The sequence below is a fragment of the Ursus arctos genome, unplaced genomic scaffold (genome assembly GCF_023065955.2).
Source record: "Ursus arctos isolate Adak ecotype North America unplaced genomic scaffold, UrsArc2.0 scaffold_25, whole genome shotgun sequence".
NCBI lineage: Eukaryota > Metazoa > Chordata > Mammalia > Carnivora > Ursidae > Ursus > Ursus arctos.
This window is the reverse complement of record NW_026622930.1, coordinates 40,985,792-41,006,698: the sequence shown is the minus strand read 5'-3', so window position 1 is coordinate 41,006,698 and position 20,907 is coordinate 40,985,792. Positions and strand designations below refer to the sequence as shown.

The 20,907-nt window shown below is 43.7% G+C and overlaps 1 protein-coding gene and 1 pseudogene across 10 annotated transcripts in view; one reads left to right on the top strand and one right to left on the bottom strand.

Annotated features, from left to right (window-relative positions):
* Positions 1-8,409: 8,409 nt before the first annotated feature.
* On the bottom strand, positions 8,410-8,781 carry LOC123000157 (prefoldin subunit 1-like; annotated as a pseudogene).
* Positions 8,782-14,713: 5,932 nt separating this feature from the next.
* The window catches only part of FERMT2 (FERM domain containing kindlin 2), an 89,085-nt gene continuing 82,891 nt past the window's right edge, over positions 14,714-20,907 (top strand). For 5 of the 10 annotated variants that reach the window (XM_048220028.2, XM_057318526.1, XM_044377620.3 and 2 more), the window contains exons 1-2: positions 14,747-14,905; positions 15,307-15,472. In XM_048220028.2, coding sequence (XP_048075985.1) covers positions 15,316-15,472 — 157 coding nt within the window. In that variant the 5' untranslated portion in view covers positions 14,747-14,905; positions 15,307-15,315. Of the gene's footprint in view, positions 14,906-15,306; positions 15,473-17,441; positions 17,460-20,907 lie in introns of those variants that run through there. The other 5 variants (XM_026480366.4, XM_026480365.4, XM_048220027.2 and 2 more) reach the window with 3 other exon arrangements.

Genomic DNA, 20,907 nt, shown 5'->3' with positions numbered 1-20,907 from the left:
TTGTTCCGAGTTCCCGAAGAAACAAGTGTTTGATTAGAGGTTGGAGGTAAGGTTTGGGTCCTATTTTGAGTGTATTGAGCTAGAGACCCAGACTGTCCAGCTCCTGCACCACCAAGCATCCTGCATACTCAGTTGGCTTGACCACATGAAAAGAAAGAGCCAAAAGCAAAACAGAGTTCTACTTCCTTAATAGCTGAGCAAGCACTTCATAGTCCCACGAGGAGGGAGGAGGTCTCTGGCTGGATTGAAGAATGTAGCTTGTGCTGGCGGTCTAAGTGAGGTGTCATTTCTTTGCCCCAAATAGGAGAGGCCTGAGTCTCTGGAAGCCATGTGGAATTAAAGAGAGGAAGGTGTTAAGCCTGCCCAGGTTTGGTACACCTACCACCAAAAAAAAAAAGGGGGGGGGGGTATAGAGATACAAAACTTTAACATACAGTAAACTTACCTGTTAACAAACAGTCCAAACGAATAATCTGGGCTCTAAACTACAAAATAAACTCCTCTCTTGAGGCATACAGACAACAGAGATGGGCAATGACTTCCAGGTATGGTGAGAAGGAGGATGTGTCCTCATCGCCACTTTTTCACAGACAAAACTAAATTATTTATGAGAGCTGATTAAATCTCAGAGATGCAAAATTATTCAATATGTGTTCATATGTTCACCTCCTTTAGAAGTGAGAAGGCCAATGGAAGCCTGCAGTGAAAAGCCTTTATAGGCTTTGAGGATGGATGTCAAGGAATATTGTGATTTGAAAATTAAAAATCCTGTTTAGAAAGGAGTTTTTTCTATAGTTAGAATAGAAAGACAAATGTTTTGGCTGGAAAGGAAATACTTTAAAAGATAAATTCAGACAAAATTAATAGAAAGTAGTATTATGTAGAGAATGCCATCATCCTAAACATGAAATGAAGAAAAAAATGGAACTTTATGAAGGGAAGGAGGAGAAGTCCAGAAGAAATGTAAAAGAAAAATATGTTGAAATGTAGATGACAAAAAACCTAAGAATTTCTCAGATAGCCCTTCAGCAAGTTATGCATGAAAGGACACTTACTATCCATTTATTATCATACATTCAACAAACATTTACTGTATGTCTATGTTTGTGCCAGGCACTGGTAGGTGTCGAGGACAAAACAGGTGCAATAGACAGTGTTCAAAAGTGGGGATGGCCATCATTAGCCAAGGAAGGACACAAATATCTAATTATAAATTGGAAATGCTGTGGAAAATTCTGTGGTGCAAAGAGGTGTGAAAAAGAACAGGTAAGAGCGAGCTGATCTAGCCTGGGGGAAACTTCCTTCACACAGGGGATTCTTATTGTATGTCTTAGTCTGGGTCTCCCCATAAGCGGACCTTAAGATAAGGATTTGGGCACAAGTGACCTATTGAAGAGCTGGTTCCAGAAAGCTCTGTGGATGAGTAAGGAAGTGAGACAAGGAAAGGAAGGAAGGAAAATCATTAATGTGCAAGTTACCACTGTGGGTAACTGGAGCTCAGACCTACTGGGGACTCTCTGAGAGACTTTGTGGAATGTCCCTTAGAATGTCTTACTAAGGGGTATGGGACTGGGCATTTATCCAGCACCTCCCCTCCTTCCATAGTAAAGGGTCACTCCAGGGGTGTTAAATTCTCAGCCCTTGCAGCCTCCCCTCAGGCAGAGAGACAAAGGAAGTTTATAGAAGCACTATAAGGCAGGGGTTCCCAAATCTTCCGAATCACCTGGAGGACCCAGACTGCAGGACCTCCTCCCAGAGTTTGATTCAGTAGGTCTGGGGTGGGATTGGAGAATGCATGTCTAACAGATCCCCAGGTGATGCTGATGCTGTTGGGTCAGGGACAACATTCTGAAAACCACTGCTCTCCACCAGCTCTGGGGCAGAGCATCAATAATATCTGTTACATACTAGTAGCTAAAGGATAATAGTCATGAAGGAGACGAAGGGTCAGAGGGAAACTAGAGCTGTCTAAGTAAAGGAAACCCTCTACAAAGACCTGAGGCTGGAGGGTCTGCCTGGTTAGAGGAACTGCAAGGTGTTGCTGAGTGAGAGAGAGAGAGAGGAAAACAAGATGAGGCCGGCAAAGTATGTGGGGATGAGATCAGGCAGGGCCTTGGAAGCATGCTAAGGATTTAGGGTGTTTTTCCTAGGAGAAAGACAAAGGTAGGGGCGCCTGGGTGGCACAGCGGTTAAGCGTCTGCCTTCGGCTCAGGGCGTGATCCCAGCGTTATGGGATCGAGCCCCACATCAGGCTCCTCCGCTATGAGCCTGCTTCTTCATCTCCCACTCCCCCTGCTGTGTTCCTTCTCTCGCTGGCTGTCTCTATCTCTGTTGAATAAATAAATAAAATCTTTAAAAAAAAAAAAAAAAGAAAGACAAAGGTATTAAATGGTTTTACACAGGACAGTGACCTGATCAGATCTGCATTGTTTGAATGTTCGTTCCTGCTACGGATTGAGAACATTAGGAGGGACAAAGGCAGGTATGGAGAGCCCCCTATGAGGTTTCGATTGCAAAGCCAGATGGGAGACATGGTGGTTTGCACTAAAGTGGTGGCAGTAGAGATGGAGAGAAGTAGATGGATCTCATTAATACGTAAGAGAAAGGATCATTGGGACTTGCTGGATTAAGAGGAAAGAGGTGAAGAATGTATCATGGATAACTCCAAAGTATCTGGCCTGTGCAGTCGGACCGAGAGCCACCCTAAAAGGAAAGACCCAGGGTTGAGTTGTGTGCACGTCGAGTTTGAGGCTCCTGTGGGGCACCTAGGTGAGACGTGGGGTAAGCAATTAGGCATACAACCTAGAGCTCATGGAACCGCTGAAAAGCACAAAGTTGAACAGAAGTCAAAATGGCTGCACTAATGCTTCCGCGAAGCTCGATTTTAAAGTAAGCCTTTTCCTCTCTTTCGTGAATCTCCCCTCCTCCCTTCTTAGCCTTTTGTTTCAGGAAGCTGGTCCCACCCTAACGACAGGACAGCGGAGGCCGGCAGCAAGTACGCAATGCGTGTCTAGACCGGCTAGGTCCTGTGTTTCCCTATAGAGCCCCACAGCCCCTCCCCCTGCGCGGGCTTGCGGTTTTGTGAAGGCCGTCACCTGCGGCAGCCTCCTGTGCCCGGCAAAGCAATAAAGCTATTGCTCCCCTTTATCCCAAACTCTGTCTCCATGTGATGCTTTGCTCCAAAGCGTGGAGGCCAGTTTCTGACAACACTCAGCAAGTTCTGGGTTGGTGATTTAAATTTGGGAGTTATTAACATGTAGCTGGTGTTCAGGCCATGGGGCTGGGTGAGCCCCCTAAAAAGAGATCTCTGAATGAGAACAAAAGGAGGTTCAGACAGAACCTCAAGGACTCCAACAAATCATGGCCATGACGAGGAACATGAGCCAGCAAAAGGGTCCGAGAGAAGCAACGGGAGACCAGGAAAATATGGTGTGACGGGAGACAAGGGAAATTTTACAAGGATGAAAGCGTTAAGAAGTGCCAAGAAATCAAATCAGGGGAGGGCTTGCTTATTTATTTATTTATTTGTTTATTTATTTATTTATTTTTAAGGTGAGGGTTTAAAATGCCTTTCAACTTTAGTGAGAAGGAGGTAATTCATGAGCCCAACAAGAGCCCCTTTAGTGGAACAGGAGGCAGAAACGAGGATGGAATTTGTTCCATAGTAAGAGAGGGGTATGGAAATGGAAATAGTGAGCATAAAGACAGTGCTTAAAACACTTTGGAGAAGTTTTGTTATCTGTGAAGGGGAGGACAGCAACTAAGGAGTCAGTGAAGTCCCGGGTGGACTACATGACCTGTCCTCCATCCGGTCTTTCAAATGTTGGGGAAGACTTGAGACGGTCTGAAGACCCTGGAGATGGATAATTGAGCATTTATGAATCGAGAGTAGGAGGAAATAGAATGCAGGGCACAGGTGGATTAACCTTTGGTAAGAACACAGATGTCTCTTCTGCCTCATGGCAGCAAAGGAGGAGAGAGCACCGAGCAGATGCAGGCAGGATTAAAGGTTCTGCAGCATGAGTCAAGGGGCTTCTACCCAGATGACTTCAATGTTCAATGGAAACAGGAGATGGAGTCATGGGGGAGGGAAGAGTGAGTCTAGTTTGGAAGGGGCTAGGGTTGACAGTTAGAGGACAGTGGAGAAGACTGGAGAATGACTTTTTTTTAGTGGGGGGAGGGGGCGAGGGAGAGAGAGAATTCCAAGCAGGCTCCACACCCAGTATAGAGCCCTCCTCAGGGCTGGATCTCACAACCCTGAGATCATGACCTGAGCCAAAACCAAGAGCTGGATGCTTAATGGACTGAACCACCCAAGTGCCCCTGATTTTTTTTTTTTTTTAATATTGGAAGGAAAAAAAAAAAACTCATGGCTTGAATTCAAACTGATTTTCTCAAGTGGGCTGTTTTCATGCGAAGATGAGGACAGTACCTACAAACATTGATATACTTATTTACAGCTCAGAGATCGGAGACACCATCTACTCAATATGCATGTGGCCCTGAGAAACACACCAATACTTATATGTGATGTTTATACTCTTGATTCTAATGGATCTGGAATGTGCCTCTGGTATCAGCTGGCATGCTACATTTCATTCTTTCATTCATTTCACAACTACTGAGCACCTGCCATGTGACAGGCACGGTGCTAGGTGCTGGGGGATATGATTCTGAATGAGGCAGATGAGGGCAGATGGGAGACCATGGTGGCTTGCTCTAAAGTGGTGGCAGTAGAGATGGAGAGAAGTAGATGGATCTCCTAACCACAAGGACCTCCATTCACTGATGGTGCCCTGGGAGCTAGTCATCACAATGCAACTGGAAGTTCTCTCCCTTCGAGGAGCTTTCATTTTAATGGCAGAGGGGAAGACTGGGTGGGACGGAGACGAGCAAACACATGAGATAATTTCAAATTTTTGATAGGTTTTATGGAAGAAAAAAAAGCAGATGAGGAAATAGAAAGTAACTTGGGGTGGAGACAAAGGTTGCTATGTGTGGCCTTTCTGAAGAGATGATGTTGGGGCTGAGAAAGATTGAGTCTTGGGAAGAGCCAGGGCAAGGGCTGGTGGCAAGGGGAAAGGCAAGTGCTAAGACAGAGGAGGGAGGAGGCCTCTAGGACCAGAGACGGGGAGCAGGAGCTCAGCGAGGTAGGCTGGCCCAAATCCTGTGCTGCCTCTTGGGCCGTGTAAGGAGTTAGGGTTTTATCCTAGGCCTGATGGAAAACACTTGATGTTTCTAAGAGAAGAGTAAACGTGACTTGCACATTTAAAGGGTCACTCTAGCTACTGTGTAGGAAATGGACTGGTGGGGAAAGAGCAGAGAGGCCACTCAGGAGGCTACTGAATAAATAATCCAAGTGAGAAGCCAGTGGCTAGGACTAGGGTGGTGATGGTGGAGATGCAGAGAAGTGGATCAATGCCGGATCCATTTCGGAGACAGACTCGGCATTAAATTAGTCACTGGCTGAGGTGTTAAATTAGTCACAGCTGGGGGGAGGGGTGGTAAAGCTGATGCCTCTTTTTTTTTTTTTTTTTTTTTTTTAGGCTGAGCGAATGGATGGAGAGTGGTGTTATTTACTGAGATGGAAAACACCGGAGCAGGAATAGATATTGGGGGAGAGCCAGTCTCACATTGCACACGCTAGTTGGAAATGCCTATTACACATGGATCTCCAAGTCTGGAGCCCCCAAGACAGGTCTGGACTGGACATTTGGGAATCATTTGCATAGAGGCAGTATCCTAAGTCTTGAGGTAGGAAGAGATCAGCTAGAGAGAGAACGCATATAGAGAAGAACAGAGCACCCAGACAGGGTCCACACCTGCTGCGGTGGATTCAGACATGGGCTAGAGGAGAAGAGCCAGCAAGGGAGACTCAGGAAGAAGACAGAGAGGTAGAAGAAAAATAAGGATCTGCCCTGTTCCAAACTCCAAGAGGAGTGAGAGTTTAGAAAGAGAGCACCATGTGTTTTGCAACACAGAGGCCATTAGTGACTGTAAGAACAGTTCCAGGGGAGTGGTTTTGGAAACAGAGACCAATCTGGGGGTAAGGTAAAAAGTAATTTAGGGTTGAGGAAGTAGAGACGTTGCATAGGGTTGAGGTATCTCATCTGAGTGGTTTTGTGTTCTTTGGAAACCATAGCAGGGAACGGGTAGTGGAGAGATACATGTGATCAAGAGAGACCTTTTTCTCCTTTCTTTAAATGGAGGTGCTGGAGTCTGTTCATACAGCAATGGTAATGATCTGGAAGGAAGGGGAGAATTAGATGAAGCAGGAAGAACTTCTGATGTGGGAATAGGGTGGATACCTCCAAAATCACAGTCTGAAAGAGAGGATGGGATCCCAAAATGAAAAGTTTATCTTTTAATGGGTGCAGGGACGCTTTTTCCATTTGCTTACTAAAGTTCTTAATAAATTATTTATTGAATGCAGTTTGAAGGAGAGAAAAGATTTGCAGTGACACCTCCCAGACACCAGATGGCAATGTTCAGCTGCAGTCAGGTCTCTGTCACCTGAGCACCTTCTTAGGAGCAAGTAGGTAAAAGGTATTTTTGTCCTTTGACGTTGGACTGGGTTGGCCCTAGGGCAACTGGGATTGTAGGTGACTTTCTGGTTTGGCTGTTTCAGTGGAACTGAAACTCCTGTTTTAGGAAGGTTTCTGCATGTGAAGAGGGCATTGCGATACAAAGCACAAAGAGAGTAGGGATCATTTCACAGAATGGGGGTTGGGAGTCAGTCGTTTACCTGCCACTAAAAATTGGGAGGAACCAGCTAGACGCTAAATAACACCGAAAATCAGGGAGGGGACTAGTGTGCTCCTTAGCAGGGAAAACACTTGAGCAAGTCAGAGTTTCTGGTATGTTGTAGGAACTGACTGCATGAAGGCAGCGGTAGGGAAATGGCCTCTTGGCCTATGGCCTTAGAGTGAGCTGTGAGTGGTGCTATACTGTCCCAGGCCAGCAGACTCCCAGCAGCACCGCTGGGTGGGGCACGTTGGCATCATGCTGTCACCATTGGTTCTCCCTTATGGGCCTTGGAATCTGCCCTAGTTGTACTGAAATAATCTCTTAATCACATCCTTCCTTTCTTACATCCGGGCCCCAATCTGACCTCCTGTGAGGGCGTCCACTGAACAGCACAATAACCCAGCCAGCCCCACCCTCTTGTTGGCTAATATTAACAGTATTTATTTAAATATGTTTATGCACGATTTGCTGTATCCTGCTGTGTGTTTCTACTTGTGTAAGATGGTTGGAGCCTTCCAATAACCCAATCCTATCCTTGCAAACTGGTGTGTATTTCTTATGCCGTGGAAAGGGCTGTTCCTATTTCCCCTGAACTGTGGAATTACCCCCCAAATCCCAGAAGCATCTTGGTTTTAGGTTTAAGCAAACTATTTCCCCCTTATATGTTCCACAGTCTTTACACATGCTCCCATCTCCTTTGTTTTGAAAAAGCGTCTTTGCTCTGTGGCACCCCCACATTACCATACTGGTTCTTGCTTTCCTTTCACTGATAAACAGTGAACTCTTCGAAACCTGTTTCAGCCGGCTGTAAAATTGTCCTCTGCAAGGTGAGCGATGATTTTTGCCAGTCTTTGTGTTCTTCAGTCACTCTATTCACTTGGACTCCTTTGCATCATTGGCTACTGATGACCGCCTTTTCCCTCTTGAAATGTTTTTTTCCTTCCTTCCTTCTCTTCGTTCCTTCCTTTTTTTTTTTCCTTCCTTCGTTTTTTTGGCTTGCCTGACACTGGACTAACCTGATCTTTTTTTCAACTCTGATCTCTTCCTCTGTTGCCTTAGGGGACTCTTCTTCCCGCGTCTGCCCTTGGGGAGCAGTTAGTTACCCCTGGGTCAGGCTCCTTTGGGGGTGGAGCCATATCTCCAGCCTTGCCTCTTTGTTAATGATTTCTCTCTGTGATCTGAATCTCTCACAAGATAGCCAGGCTTATTTATCTAATTGCCCTCTAGATGTTTCTACTGGGAAATACAGCTCTCACCCCAAGTTGAGTATTTTTTTTTAATTTTTATTTGTTTATTTGTTTATTTATTTATTTATTTATTTTCATTTTTGGGGGGAAACAGATGCCTTTTATTGGTCTAAGCAGCCTAACTAGTAAGAGGCTTGGGTAGAGCTCCCCTATCTGTCCTGGCTCCCATCTTCCTGGGAGTTGTTGACTCACCCCCCGGGGAGAAGAGTGTTCTGGGCAGGGGTGGCAGACAGAGCCAGGATAAAAAATACAGAGTTGGGATCTGAGAGGGGAACAGGGTGAAGTAGAAAACGTAGGGTTACCAGATCATCCAAATAAGAAGTCCATCAGGGCAGAAGAGAGGATGTATCCCCACATAGACCCCTCTCCCCTTGCCAGGAATGGGAGGGGACAGGAAGCTTCTACTTGAGTTTTCCTACTGTGCCCTTCCTTCCATCAGCATCTCCCCGATGTTGTCCTCAGCTTCCTTCACGCTCCGCTCCAGGTAGGATTTTTTCTATTCCAATTCTTTAATTTTTTCTTCTGCTATTTTCTGTTTTTCTAACAGTTGATTGTGAATTACCTCCTTGGACTGAAGAATAAACATTCTTCCTACACCTTCATAACATGTTAGTCTTATCTACCAAAGTCATAATCTCTGTGTCTGTAAGATGTGCATGCTTTTTCATTCTGTTTAGCTGTTCAATCTGTATGTCTGCAAGCTTCACCTTCTGTTGAGTGTCGGTAATTTTGGCTTGAAGCTCTGTGAAGGCCTTCTTCAACTCCAGATCCACGGGAGCCGCCATCTTGGTTCCGAGTATTTCTTTTTTAAAACGTCCCCCTCTTCCCCTTGCTCCCTGACATCAGCTCCTCCCTACTTCCATCTCCCAGTTCAGTAACTCCACTGTTCTTCCTGCCTGGTCACCCAAACATAAAAACTTTGAGGCATGTATGACCTTCTTTTTTCCGACCTAGGTTTTAATGCCGGTTGTCTGGCCATTAAATAAGGATAATCATAAACACTCAGGGCTGTTGTGAGGAACATTTAAAGTGTTCTGCATAGCACTTAGAACATCAAAAATGCTCGAAAGCTTTTGATAATAACTCTTTTGAAATTCCCTCCCTCCCCCAATCCCTATTACTTACCTTACCAGTCTTCCACCCCCCAATCCCTATTACTTTTCTTACATCAAAGCTACAAGCAGATTCCAAACCAACCTTCTGGATTCCAGTCCCTAGCTTTTCCAATCCATCATGCATATTTTTACTGGATGAATCTTACTTGAATGTTGCTTTTATGGTATCATTACCACGTACCACCATTTAATGGTGGTACCATTTAATGGCTCACCATTTTCTGTCTTAGAATCTAAACTTCTGTCCTACCTACGCTGGCCTCACTCCATGCCCACTCTTCCCCAGGGCATCTCCTTGGCATTTCTTCCTTTCTTCTCCATGGCGGTGAGCATGCGTGCTCACTTCTGCCTTGTGATTTCACATGCTTCTCCTCTCGATAGGCCTAACTCCATCCTTCCGATCCAGTTAGAGTTAGCTTCCTCATAAAGAGGTTCCATGACTTCCCTGATGACCTTCTTTCAGAGGTTAGGTTATCATAGTCCTCATAGTGGGTTTGTACTTCACGATTTAGATGTTAGAGTGATAGTTTTTCTCCCTTCGGACTTTTTTTAATGAATCATTTCTTTAAATACTTGTACACAAATATCAATGCTAGGCAAAAGATGGAAACAACCCAATTGTTCATTTATCACTTGAAAAACATTTGGGAGGTTTCCATCTTTTGGCTAGTATTAACATTTGTGTACAAGTATTTGTGTAGATATATGTTTTCAATTCTCTTGGTATATATCTAAGAGTACAACTGCTGGGTTTTATGGTAGCTCTATATTTAATTTTTTCAGGAACTGCCAAATTGTTTTTCAAAACAGCTCACCTACTTTGCATTCCCACCAGCAATGTATGAGGGCTGCAATTTCTCCACATCCTAGCCAACACTTGTTATTGTCTCTTTTTTATTATCTCATGCTAGTGGATATGAAGTGCTATCTCTTTGTGGTCTTGATTTGCATTTCCTTGACGCCTAATGATGTTGAGCATTTTATCAGGTACTGATTGACCATTTGCATGTCTTCTTTGGAGAACTGCCTATTCAGATTATTTACTCATCTTAATTGAGTTATTTGTCTTATTGTTGATTTATAATAGCTCTTTATATATTCTAAATATAAGTCCCTTAAATGATACATGATTTACAAATATTTTTTCCCATTCTGCTTCACATTTTTCATGCTGTCTTTTGAAATTCAGGTATTTTTTATTTTGATAAAATCCAATTTAGTTTTTCTTTTGTTGCTTTTGCTTTGATGTCTTATCTAAGAAGCTATTGCCTAATCCAGGGTTACAAAGGTTTACTCCTATGTTTTCTTCTGAGAATTTTATAGTTGAGATCTTAAATTTAGTTCTGTGATCCATTTCAAATTAATTTTTGTATACAGTGTAGGGTAGGGAACTAATTTATTCTTTTTGCATGTGGATATCCTTTGTGATGTTTTAAATATAAGCCTCCTACATTAGATAGATGTTCCTTTAAGACCTTGTGACGCGTTAAACATCGACATGTCTGTCTCAGTGCCCTGCACCGTACTAAGCACACAATTAGCTACCTCGTTTGTGTGAGCCTATGTGTGAACCCTTCACATTTTTGTCAAGGACAGAATATCTCACAAGATGACATGATGTTCAAAATTAAATCAAAGAAAAAATGTTTTTAAAGTATCCCGTAGCATGGTTTCCTGTGGAAAATTTTCTATACTCTGGAGCGGTAACTACAAGCAGTGCATTTCTTTCTCCTTGAAGTAGATTTCATTGCTATCCCAGAGTCCTTCTCTAGGTCTGTGTCGAAACATCCCCACCCCCAGCAAATCTCCCCTGTTTCTAGGTTTGCCAGTCCTTTTCTTGCTGTTTGCAGTGACTACCACTTCTATAAAAACAGTGGCCCCTGCAACTTTCCTTCCCATTCTTAGTTCACACTCCATGTCCCTTGACTTCTACCTCCTTAGTAGCTTTCCCAGTATGTTCCATTTTTGGCAATCCCTGGGACAAAGAATTCTGCTCACCTGGTATTTGACAGGAAGAATTCATTACATTTCATCTCGCTGGCCTCATGTGGCAGTTGTTTTTTTTTTTTTTTTTTAAAGATTTTTTATTTATTCGACAGAGATAGAGACAGCCAGCGAGAGAGGGAACACAAGCAGGGGGAGTGGGAGAGGAAGAAGCAGGCTCATAGCGGAGGAGCCTGACGTGGGGCTCGAACCCGGAACGCCGGGATCACGCCCTGAGCCGAAGGCAGACGCTTTAACCGCTGTGCCACCCAGGCGCCCCTCATGTGGCAGTTTTAAGTGCATTTTTAGCCACCCGTACATAGTCACACTCACACAAGCCTCTTATTTTTTCCTATCACCCAGCATCTCTTTCTTTCAAACCCAGTGGGTATATTTTGTATTAACTTTTTAGAAATATAAAAGCGCAGTTTAGGTAGGCTCAGAGAAAAAGCTGAAGCCAACCTGTGGATTACCCAGCCCAAGGGCTGCATTTGACGGCAGATCTGTGAGGTATCATTTGGTCTAAATCTAAGACCAGTGCTTGGTACCTTATTTGGATATTACTGCTTTCAGTGCTTGGGCTGTTCTTCCAAACACTGGAGTTCTCGGCTACTTTTCAGCATGATGTCAGTACCACAAGTATTGCATTGTCTTAGAGGTTCTAGTGGGGGATTTCAGATAAGATTCCACATCTGAATACACTGGAAAACATTAGGTAGAAGTAAACATTTAAGAAATGCACTTGAAAGCCTCACTTGATAAACTAAGGAAAAAAAAAACCCAGCTTCAGCGATTGGAGTCTGACTCCTCTTTCATCTTCAAAACAAGCGCCAGCTTGAAATCCTCAAAAAGAAGGCCCGAAGGGACCAGCTGCACCCATCCTAATCTAATTATTCCTCCAGTGGTACTTAACAGAGGGTCACTGCCTTCCTGCGCTCTATACTGCTCAAACATAAACTGCTGATTTTCTAAAGATAGCAAAGTCTCTTGTCATGCTATAACGAAGCTATTTCAAATGTTAAGAAATGGGGGTGTTATTTACAATATTAACCACCTCCTCTGTCACTAAATGTAGGGAACATTCACAGAAGTGCTCGGTAGTCAGAGCAGTAGGCCCTGTGGTGGGAGGTTTTTCAGAAGTACTCACTGGAACGTGAGAAAAGAACTGTGGAAACTGAGTGTTAAAAGGGTTTCTGAGACATGACAGTTAGCTTCGACAAGTTTGTCTGAAGGAAAGGGAAAATTCAGAAAGGACAAGGATATTTTTGGTTCTATAGAGGCATATTTGAGAAGCAGTAGTTATTCAGAACTTACTGGAACACTTGCAAAGTTCATTAAGGTACAATGCTTATTCCTGGTCCCATTTTAAATCTGTCCTTCCCTTTCCCACCTCCTCCTGCCCCTAATTTTGTGCCATTTATAATGTATGCTATCTCATAGCCTATGCATCCTTATACATTGCCACAAATCTTTTTGAGATAAGATGTGGAAATAACAAACACATAAACTTTAAAAGCCAAGATTTCCCTAGTAATGAGATTTCTCCCTGACCTACTGTTTCTTTGACATTTGTATTGATTTGGTACCAGCATGTTTTCCATTTCCTTTGTTTCAAGCTATTTGTAAATTTGGGGGCAATGCAAAGAATTTAAGTCCCTCCTCTCAAAGAAGTCATGTTTTATTTGGGGGATATTAAGAAATCAAAGGAAACCCCTGAAAATCCTGCCAAGGAATCCGGTAAGCTTCTCCATCAGCTGTGTCCGTCATTGTGAACGTAAAGGCATGCATAGAGAAATTGAGATGCTGGATGAATTTTAAGGTGGTGATAGATAAGTCCTGAATGCAAAGCTTTGGAGTTTGTAGAAAATGAAGAAGAAATAAATCTCCCATGATCTCAACACCCAGACAGCTTCTTATCATTTTGGTTTATTTCCTTCCAGTCTTTTTTCTCTGAATATTTGAGGATCAGCTTGTGATGTTACTGGCACACGTACAGTTTTGAACAGCTTTTTACCCTAACAAGCAATTCCCTGTTCTATTAAGACCATTTTCGTATATATTTTCAGCACCATAATTTACACAAATATTCCCTCCTCTCTGGACGTTCATACTGTTTCCAAGAGAACTATCTGGAACGTCCATGAGTAGAAGTAATTGGAGAGTGGAGAGACGAGACTTGAGGCATCAGTTTCGCCATGATGACTAGCTGAAAATACTGTAGCGGTTTTCCCTATTTTTTGTGCCAGACCTCTGGCATCTGAATTTCGCTGCTTTCTTTCACTGTTTTATGGGTCCCACCCCTTTCTTGAAGCCTCTAACCTCGTTTCCCAACTGCGTTGATGAACTAAGGGTTATTTGCCCAGTAGGTTCCTTTTCAAAGTAATTGACACAGTTCAAGACGAGACTTTAAAAACTGGGGTCTTTTATGAGACCGGAGATATCTGAGTCTTTATGGCCTAAACTTTTTAAGTCATGCCTTTGCCAGCGAGGCGGGTTCCCTGGCTAGCTGTTTCTGAATTGAGTGCAACAGTAAATGGGTGAAGAGGAAATGAAGCGGGAAACAGGAGGACCATTTTCTATCCCTAGTCAGTCTCAACAGGTAGAGTTCTTTAGTTCTTCTACCTGCTGGCACCATTCCAGAGCGATTAAAATTCTTTCAAGGTGTGGCTGAGGGTGGGGTAGAGGATGTTTAGCCACCGAAAAGGCTTAGTAGACTGTTAGTTCTAAGTTGCCTGTAAAAATAACAAAAAGACAAAGAACTGGAGCGGATGGAGAAACAGTTTCTGAGTAAAACTCATTGTACTGCGTTTTCCCCCCTCAAACAAGAGCATCGTAGGGCGTATTTAACTCGCTTCTGGTTGGAGCCTCCGAACGGGTTAAGAGCGCAAGCAAACTCTTGGGAGTCCAGTAGGAGTTGCTGGTTGTGCCGGACATTGCTTGCAAAGCAGTTTTTGTGGTTCACCTCCCTCTGGGCTTTCTCATTCTTTTGTGGGATGTTCACGGAGCTGGCCTGGGCATTTACTTTTTTTTACGTCCCAAACCCCTCTCTCCAGCTCCCGGAGTGTGGCACCTCTTCCCGCCCCGAGACTTCTGGACTTGCTCCAGGCGTGGGGAGGGGGCGGGGGACTTTGTTCCCCGAAAACGACCTTGCCCTGGGAATTTCCTGTGGCCGCTTCTCACGGACAAGCCCCCTACTCCCGCTGGAAGCACAGATACCCACCGCCACGCGCTCCGCCAAAGTCGGAGACCAGAGCGCCGGACGCAGCGCCCCGCCGCCCACCCGCTCCCCTCCTCAGAGGGCAGTCCGCCCTCCCCTCGCTCCCCCTCCTCAGGTCCCGCCGACGAGAGCCCGGATGTTGGATTCAATCCCTACGCCCGGTCCTTCATTTCCATAAAAGGGCAGCGGCTCGGCGGGGCTGAGATTGCTGCGCCGCGGGCGCCCCCCGCCTCCCCCGCGCAGCTCCCACCCCCGCCGCCCCGCCCCCAGCCCGGGAGCGCGCGCGGCCCCGAGCCCGCAGCGCGGCCGCGGGGGACAGTGAGGGACGTGGGTGCGGCGGCCCGACCCGCTCCGGGCTGCTCGGCGGGGCGGAGGAGGAGGGAGCAGGCGCGCCCTGCCAGAGCCGGACTCCGACTGAGGGGGCGGGGAGAGAGGGGTGGAGCGCTGGGAGAGAGGCGAGGGGCCGCGACGACAGGACTCCATTAGTCGCTCCAGCCGGGAGGCAGCGCTTCGCCGGCTGAGGAGGGGGCCCCGCCGCCGCCGCCCCCGCGCCTGTTGCCGCGCGAACCCCCGGCCGGGAGCGCGAGGAGCCTGCGGTGAGGGCGGCTGGGACCTGAGGGGGAGCGCGGGCGGGGAGGAGGAATGTGAAGCCCGCGGGCGGCGTCTCCCCGGGCCGGGTGCGGTCTGCAGGCCGGCAGGTGAAGCCCGCCGCGGTCCGCTAGGCGAGGGCAGCTAGGCTGGGGCCGCGCGGGGCGGACGGGCGGCGCCGTGTCCGCCGAGGGCTGCCGCGGGCGGGAGTGCTGGGCGGCCGCCGGGAAGGGCGCGGGACGCAGAATGCCGCCCGCAGTCCCGCCCTGCCGCTGCTCTCCCGAGTTCGTGCGGAAACCCTCGGGTCCTCCACCTTCTCCCGCTCCGCGGCCGACTCTGCGAATTCGGTGGGATTTGCCTTCCTTTGCGGGAGTGACGCTTACGAGAGCCATTTCCTCCGTGCTCGCAGGAAGGAGCCATGGCTCTGGACGGGATAAGGATGCCAGATGGCTGCTACGCGGATGGGACGTGGGAACTGAGTGTTCATGTGACGGACCTGAACCGCGATGTCACCCTAAGAGTGACCGGGGAGGTGCACATTGGAGGGGTGATGCTCAAATTGGTGGAAAAACTTGGTGAGTAGCATCCCAGCCGCGTCCAGTTAACGACCTCCAGACTCAGGCGGCGGCTGGGGGCGGGGGCGGGGGCGGGGGGGGGCGGCTTACGGCTGGGGGAGGGGTGGGTTTTGGAAATCTTGCTTGGCATCCCGCAAATACTTTTTAAAATTGTGAGATCTTTCAGTGTTTAAGCAAAAATACTTTTTCATCTTTGTATCTTGTTTTGGGTTGTTACTGTTTGAAATTTTCTTAATGTGATTCCAGCCTTTCAGTTAATAAACTTAATTGTGTAGTTACTGGCGAGAGCGCCGTATTTCTTTACATTCAGCGACTTCAAGTGAGAAGAAATGAGAAAAGTGCGCGGTTGTGCGGAGAGGGGTAAATTACAGGGCTTGTGGTTATCAGTTACTTATCTTCAGTGTACCTGAATGTTGGCGACATCTGGTATTGAGGATGATGCAAAAAAAATTTTAAGTATAAATTGTACCGGAAAATGTGCAAGTTCTGGCTCCAGTAGGAAGGTTCTGTAGCTGTACTAGTACGTGATGGAGTGTATTAAAATGTTCCAGTCATCCACTCTAGCGAGGGGTGGGGCAGTGTTTGACTATCTGTAGTCTGTGCTTATTTAAAGCTATTTCGAGTGTTCAGTTGTATATTAAGCTCATGAAAGAATTTTGTGCTAAAAAGGCATAATTAAACTAAATCGAGATTCATAGTATTTGCTTGGGTACAAATACATACTGCATTGATTTACAACTGACTCCGTTTTAAATAATAGGGTAACCAACAATATGGACTGTAAGAAAATTCTGCAGTACATATTTTGGTTGTGATGCATTAGATAATTTACAGCTTTAAGAATCAACTAAAATGATTTTATAGATGATTTTATCATCTATACTCAGAGGTCTGTCTTCCTGAGCTTAACATGCCTTTTTTATGTCGTGCAGTTCTGGTAAGGTGATGTGTGGCACTGCCTTTTTTTTTTTTTTTTTTTTTTTTGTCTTTTTGAGACACAGGAGTCATTCTTGAAGCCACTCTGGAAAAGTAGAGAAGTGTTTATTTATCAGGAAACGTATTTCTTAACCAAGGGATTGTTGTATACCTACCATATAAATCTGTGGAACTAGTGCCCCAGTGGCATTTGCAAAATAAGGCAGAATTCATTTAGGTGGATCTTTGTAAGTCTACAGGATGTTTAATTATTGAAGGACCAAAAAGAAGCTCCTTACAAGGTAGATTCTTCCTTAGGGCTGTGCATTGTTTGGCTCTCATGGAGACTTGGCCCAGGAAAGCAAGCCCCCCGGGTAGTCCTTTGAAAATGAGATTTTGCTGTTATTGTTAATCCAATTAACTGTTGGTGAACATTGTTCTTATCTGATTTGACTACATCAATCACTGTTGCAAAGTATCTGTGAATCTTTTTTGTCCAGCCTTAGTGTGGGATGATTTAAGGAAGAAAATAACATAATTTTTTATTATGTTTTCAGAGGAAACAAGCATTTGCATCAGAAGTTGCTTGTATAAGATAAACGGACCTTATTAATACACTGGTTTCAATAAGAGATATTTCTTATTGTGAAAAAGGAGCTGTTGAAGGTGACTGAGACAACTTAACAGTTCTTGAAAGGCAGTCTTTATCTGATGAATAAGTAATGACTTCTATATTTATGTTGCATTGATTAGCTGCTTATTACAGAATCACAGGCATAAGTAGAAATATAGAGAATAAACTATTTGCAGACAGAACTGATGTTAATTTTAAGTGACTATAATCTGAATCTTTAATGTTGAAATATTTTTAATTTTTTATGCAGTGAAAAGAAGCCCAACAAGCTGTGTACGTGGAAACCTTGCATTTTTCTTGAACTGAACCAGTACTGATCTCTCATATTTTGACTTCCAAGTAGAAAGTACTTTTCATCATTATTCTGACTTACCTCTTCGGTGCAAGTAGAGCTAAATGATTTTTTGCTTCTGGTTTTAGAATTAGATACCTAGAATGGTAAGCTATTTTGTTACCTATTGGTAAGTGAAAAGAGGAGAAATTCAGTAGGGCAGCATTTAAAGTTTACACCTGTTTAGTCAAATTAGAAAGGAACTTTATAATTCTTGAGAGTTGCCTAAAACTGCTGTGGCATGCCTTTTGAAACATTGAGTTGTGTCACTGAAGGTGTTGAAGGGTGGGCTGGGTGGCTGTCAGCAGCTACAGCAGATCAGAGCGGCTTGCAGGATCTACATGACTAGAGGTGGAGATGGCAGAGGGTCTTGTGTCTCGGGATTGCAGAGCACGGTTGGACAATAGGCAGAACCTGGCTACTATGGCCTTGGAACAGTTATGGTACCGTGGAACAGAAGGTATCACAGCTTTCACCAACATCTTTAGACTCCTCTTGTCCTGATCAGAATCTGTATGAAAACCAAAAGCATTAAGTTTTAAGGCTTTCTTCCTATGTAATCAGTGATAACAATTATTTCCCGGGGAATTGATAGATTCTATGGTGACTCCTCCCTTTAAGATTGTGTTAAAATTTTTTATGTGGGGCTGGCTCAGTCGGAAAAGTGTATGACTCTTGATCTCAGGGTGGTCAGTTCAGAGTTCCACATTGGGTGTAGAGATTAAATAAATATTTAAAAAATAAAATGAAATTTTGTATGTATGTGCATATATGGAATTTTTTGAGAAGAGGCTTTATAGCATTCATTAGATTATCAAAGAGGTGTGTGATTTAAAAAAAAAAAAAAGTTATGACACAACCCTTGGGTTTGACCCCTGAAGGTCAGCCTTAACCGTGAAGGTATAGTGGTCAGCTCAGACTTAGGCACTTTAAGCAAGCTAAAAAAGTCAATAATGCTTTCTTAGTGTGCGTCAGCAACGTTATTATATTTAGTTAGACATTTTTAAAAAAATTGTTTATTTATTTGTCAGAGAGAGAGAGAGACCGCACAAGCAGGGGGAGTGGCAGGCAGAGGGAGAAGCAGGCTTTCCCCTGAGCAAGGAGCTTGTTGTGGAACGCGATCCCAGAATCCTGGGATCATGACCTGAGCCAAAGGCAGACACTTAACCGACTGAGCCACTCAGGCGTCGCTAGTTAGAATTTTGTAAAGAATTTATGCACTTCAGTTAAGGTCATTAAATCATGATTCTTTGATTCATGACTTTCATTCAAAGATCTGAAAGGCCTCCTTTAAATCTTAGGGTAAAATTCATATGTCATTCTGCACTAACTTTCTTTTTTTAAAGATTTTATTTATTTATCTGACAGAGATAGAGACAGCCAGTGAGAGAGGGAACACAAGCAGGGGGAGTGGGAGAGGAAGAAGCAGGCTCATAGCAGAGAAGCCTGATGTGGGGCTCGATCCCATAACGCCGGGATCACGCCCTGAGCCGAAGGCAGACTCTTAACCGCTGTGCCACCCAGGCGCCCCCTGCATCTGTGCTTTAGTTTAGGGTGGTATTAGACAAATTATCTCAAGATTGGTCCCCTCAATGTTTATACCTCATTCTAAAAATGAAAAGTTGTTATTTTCACCTTTTTATTTTTTAAAAATCCAGGTTGAAAGCTTGAAATCGAACTTGAAAAATTTATTGTAGTTTTTGTTAAAAATAATTTTCAAACCTGTATAGTGTTTTTAATTTAATTTTTTTAGTGTGTTTTTTAATTTCAAAGTAAACAGTTAATATATAAAACATCAGGGATATAGATAAAAATAAGACATCAGAATAAAATTATAAACTAATTGTATTCAGAAACAAATTTTGTAAGGAAAAGGCCCAATTTTATGGGATTCCCTTATGTTCTAGAGATCTAGAAATATTAAAACTGTTCTTCTACTTACTAGTATTCAGAACTTAGTATCAGAGATTCTAAATGCCAAAGAGATGCTTTGTTTCACTGCATTTTGGGCTTTATAAATGTCTTTTCTGAACTTTTTCTTTTCTGAACTTCTGTGTACAATTAAATATTACCTTTCTGTAGAAATTCATACTAGTTAGAGGACAAGGGATTTATTGTTACATGGAGACTCATCGGAGTCTCCAGCCAGCAGCTCTATGAGCTTGGAGGGAGGAATAGACTGATTTCTGAGTTTCTTTTCACACTGATTCTATGAGTGGGAGGAACATAGAAGTTGGGTTAGATCAAGTTAAATAATAATCCAGAGAAAAAAGTACAGATTGGGGGATTCAGGAGTAACTAAAAAGAAAGGTATGGAGTTGACCTAGAGAGTTTAAGGAATGTTTCTGAATGTAGCCTTTATAAATAAGTCCTCCTTGCATTGAAGAGTGTTATGTTCTTGCTGTAAAAAATGAAATAGAGTACATTTATGTTGAAATTGTATGTTCAGATGGAGTTAGGTTGTGAAGTTGGCACACATGACAAAAAAAGTAGATTTTAGTTAAAATAACCCCTAAAAATCCCTTAAAGTGTTCGTGAATTATGTTATACATTCATTCCATCTCCCAGAAGTGCAAAATAGCTAGTTTTTCCTCCAGAAACTTTAAAAATAAATTTCTTTAGTTGAGCACCAGATGAAGAGGTTGGCTTGCATTAGGGGATTTGTTGCACAAAAATACTTTAAATACTAGGAATGAAGCTTGGCAAGATGAACACAGGGAGAAAAGCATGTGTAACTGGACAGCTCCCTTCTCCTAGTTGTGCTTGTGCTCCTTGGGGAAGGCATGTTTATTTAGTGCAATGGTGTCTATGCTAGTGAAATCCTGTTTTTTTTCCCTGAGGGCTTATGGTTGAATTCATTGAAGTATCTACATGGTGCAAATTCACAGCACTTATTTTGAAATATATTAAGATTATAAAAACATTTTTTTTAATCTTTTGGAATGGGATGGGAGAAAAATTCAGTGGTAAAACCATATATATTAAAATGTGTTGAATTTAGTTAAGTGTGTACTCTCATAGCAGATTTACTCTGTTTAAAATACTATTAATGATCCATAAGAACTGGACATTGGATTTTTTCTGCTCTTAGCAAATACTAAGCTTCTTAAAAATAGGGGACAGTATGTAAATTTTACTAAAATTCTCATAGCACTAAAAAAGTACGATATATTATGGATATATTATGTGTGGTTTGCTGTCATGTTTTGTAACCTATTTTTAAAAAATCAACAAATAACTGATTGCAACTGGCATTAACTTATTTATACAGGCACTTAAAAGGATATATTTTTTTAATTCAATTTTTTTTTTTAGATTTTTTTTTTTTTTTTTTTTTTATTGACAGCACAAAGCTAGGGGAGTGGCAGGCAGAGGGAGGAGGAGAAGCAGGCTCCCCGCTGAGCAGGGAGCCCAATGTGGGGGTTGATCCCAGGGACTGGAGCCGAAGGCAGTTGCTTAACAGACGGAGCCACCCAGGCGTCCCTTTTATTCATTTTCTTAAAAAAAGATCTTGTTGGAGATGTCTAATAGTTATTGGAGAAAATTGAAAGAAAA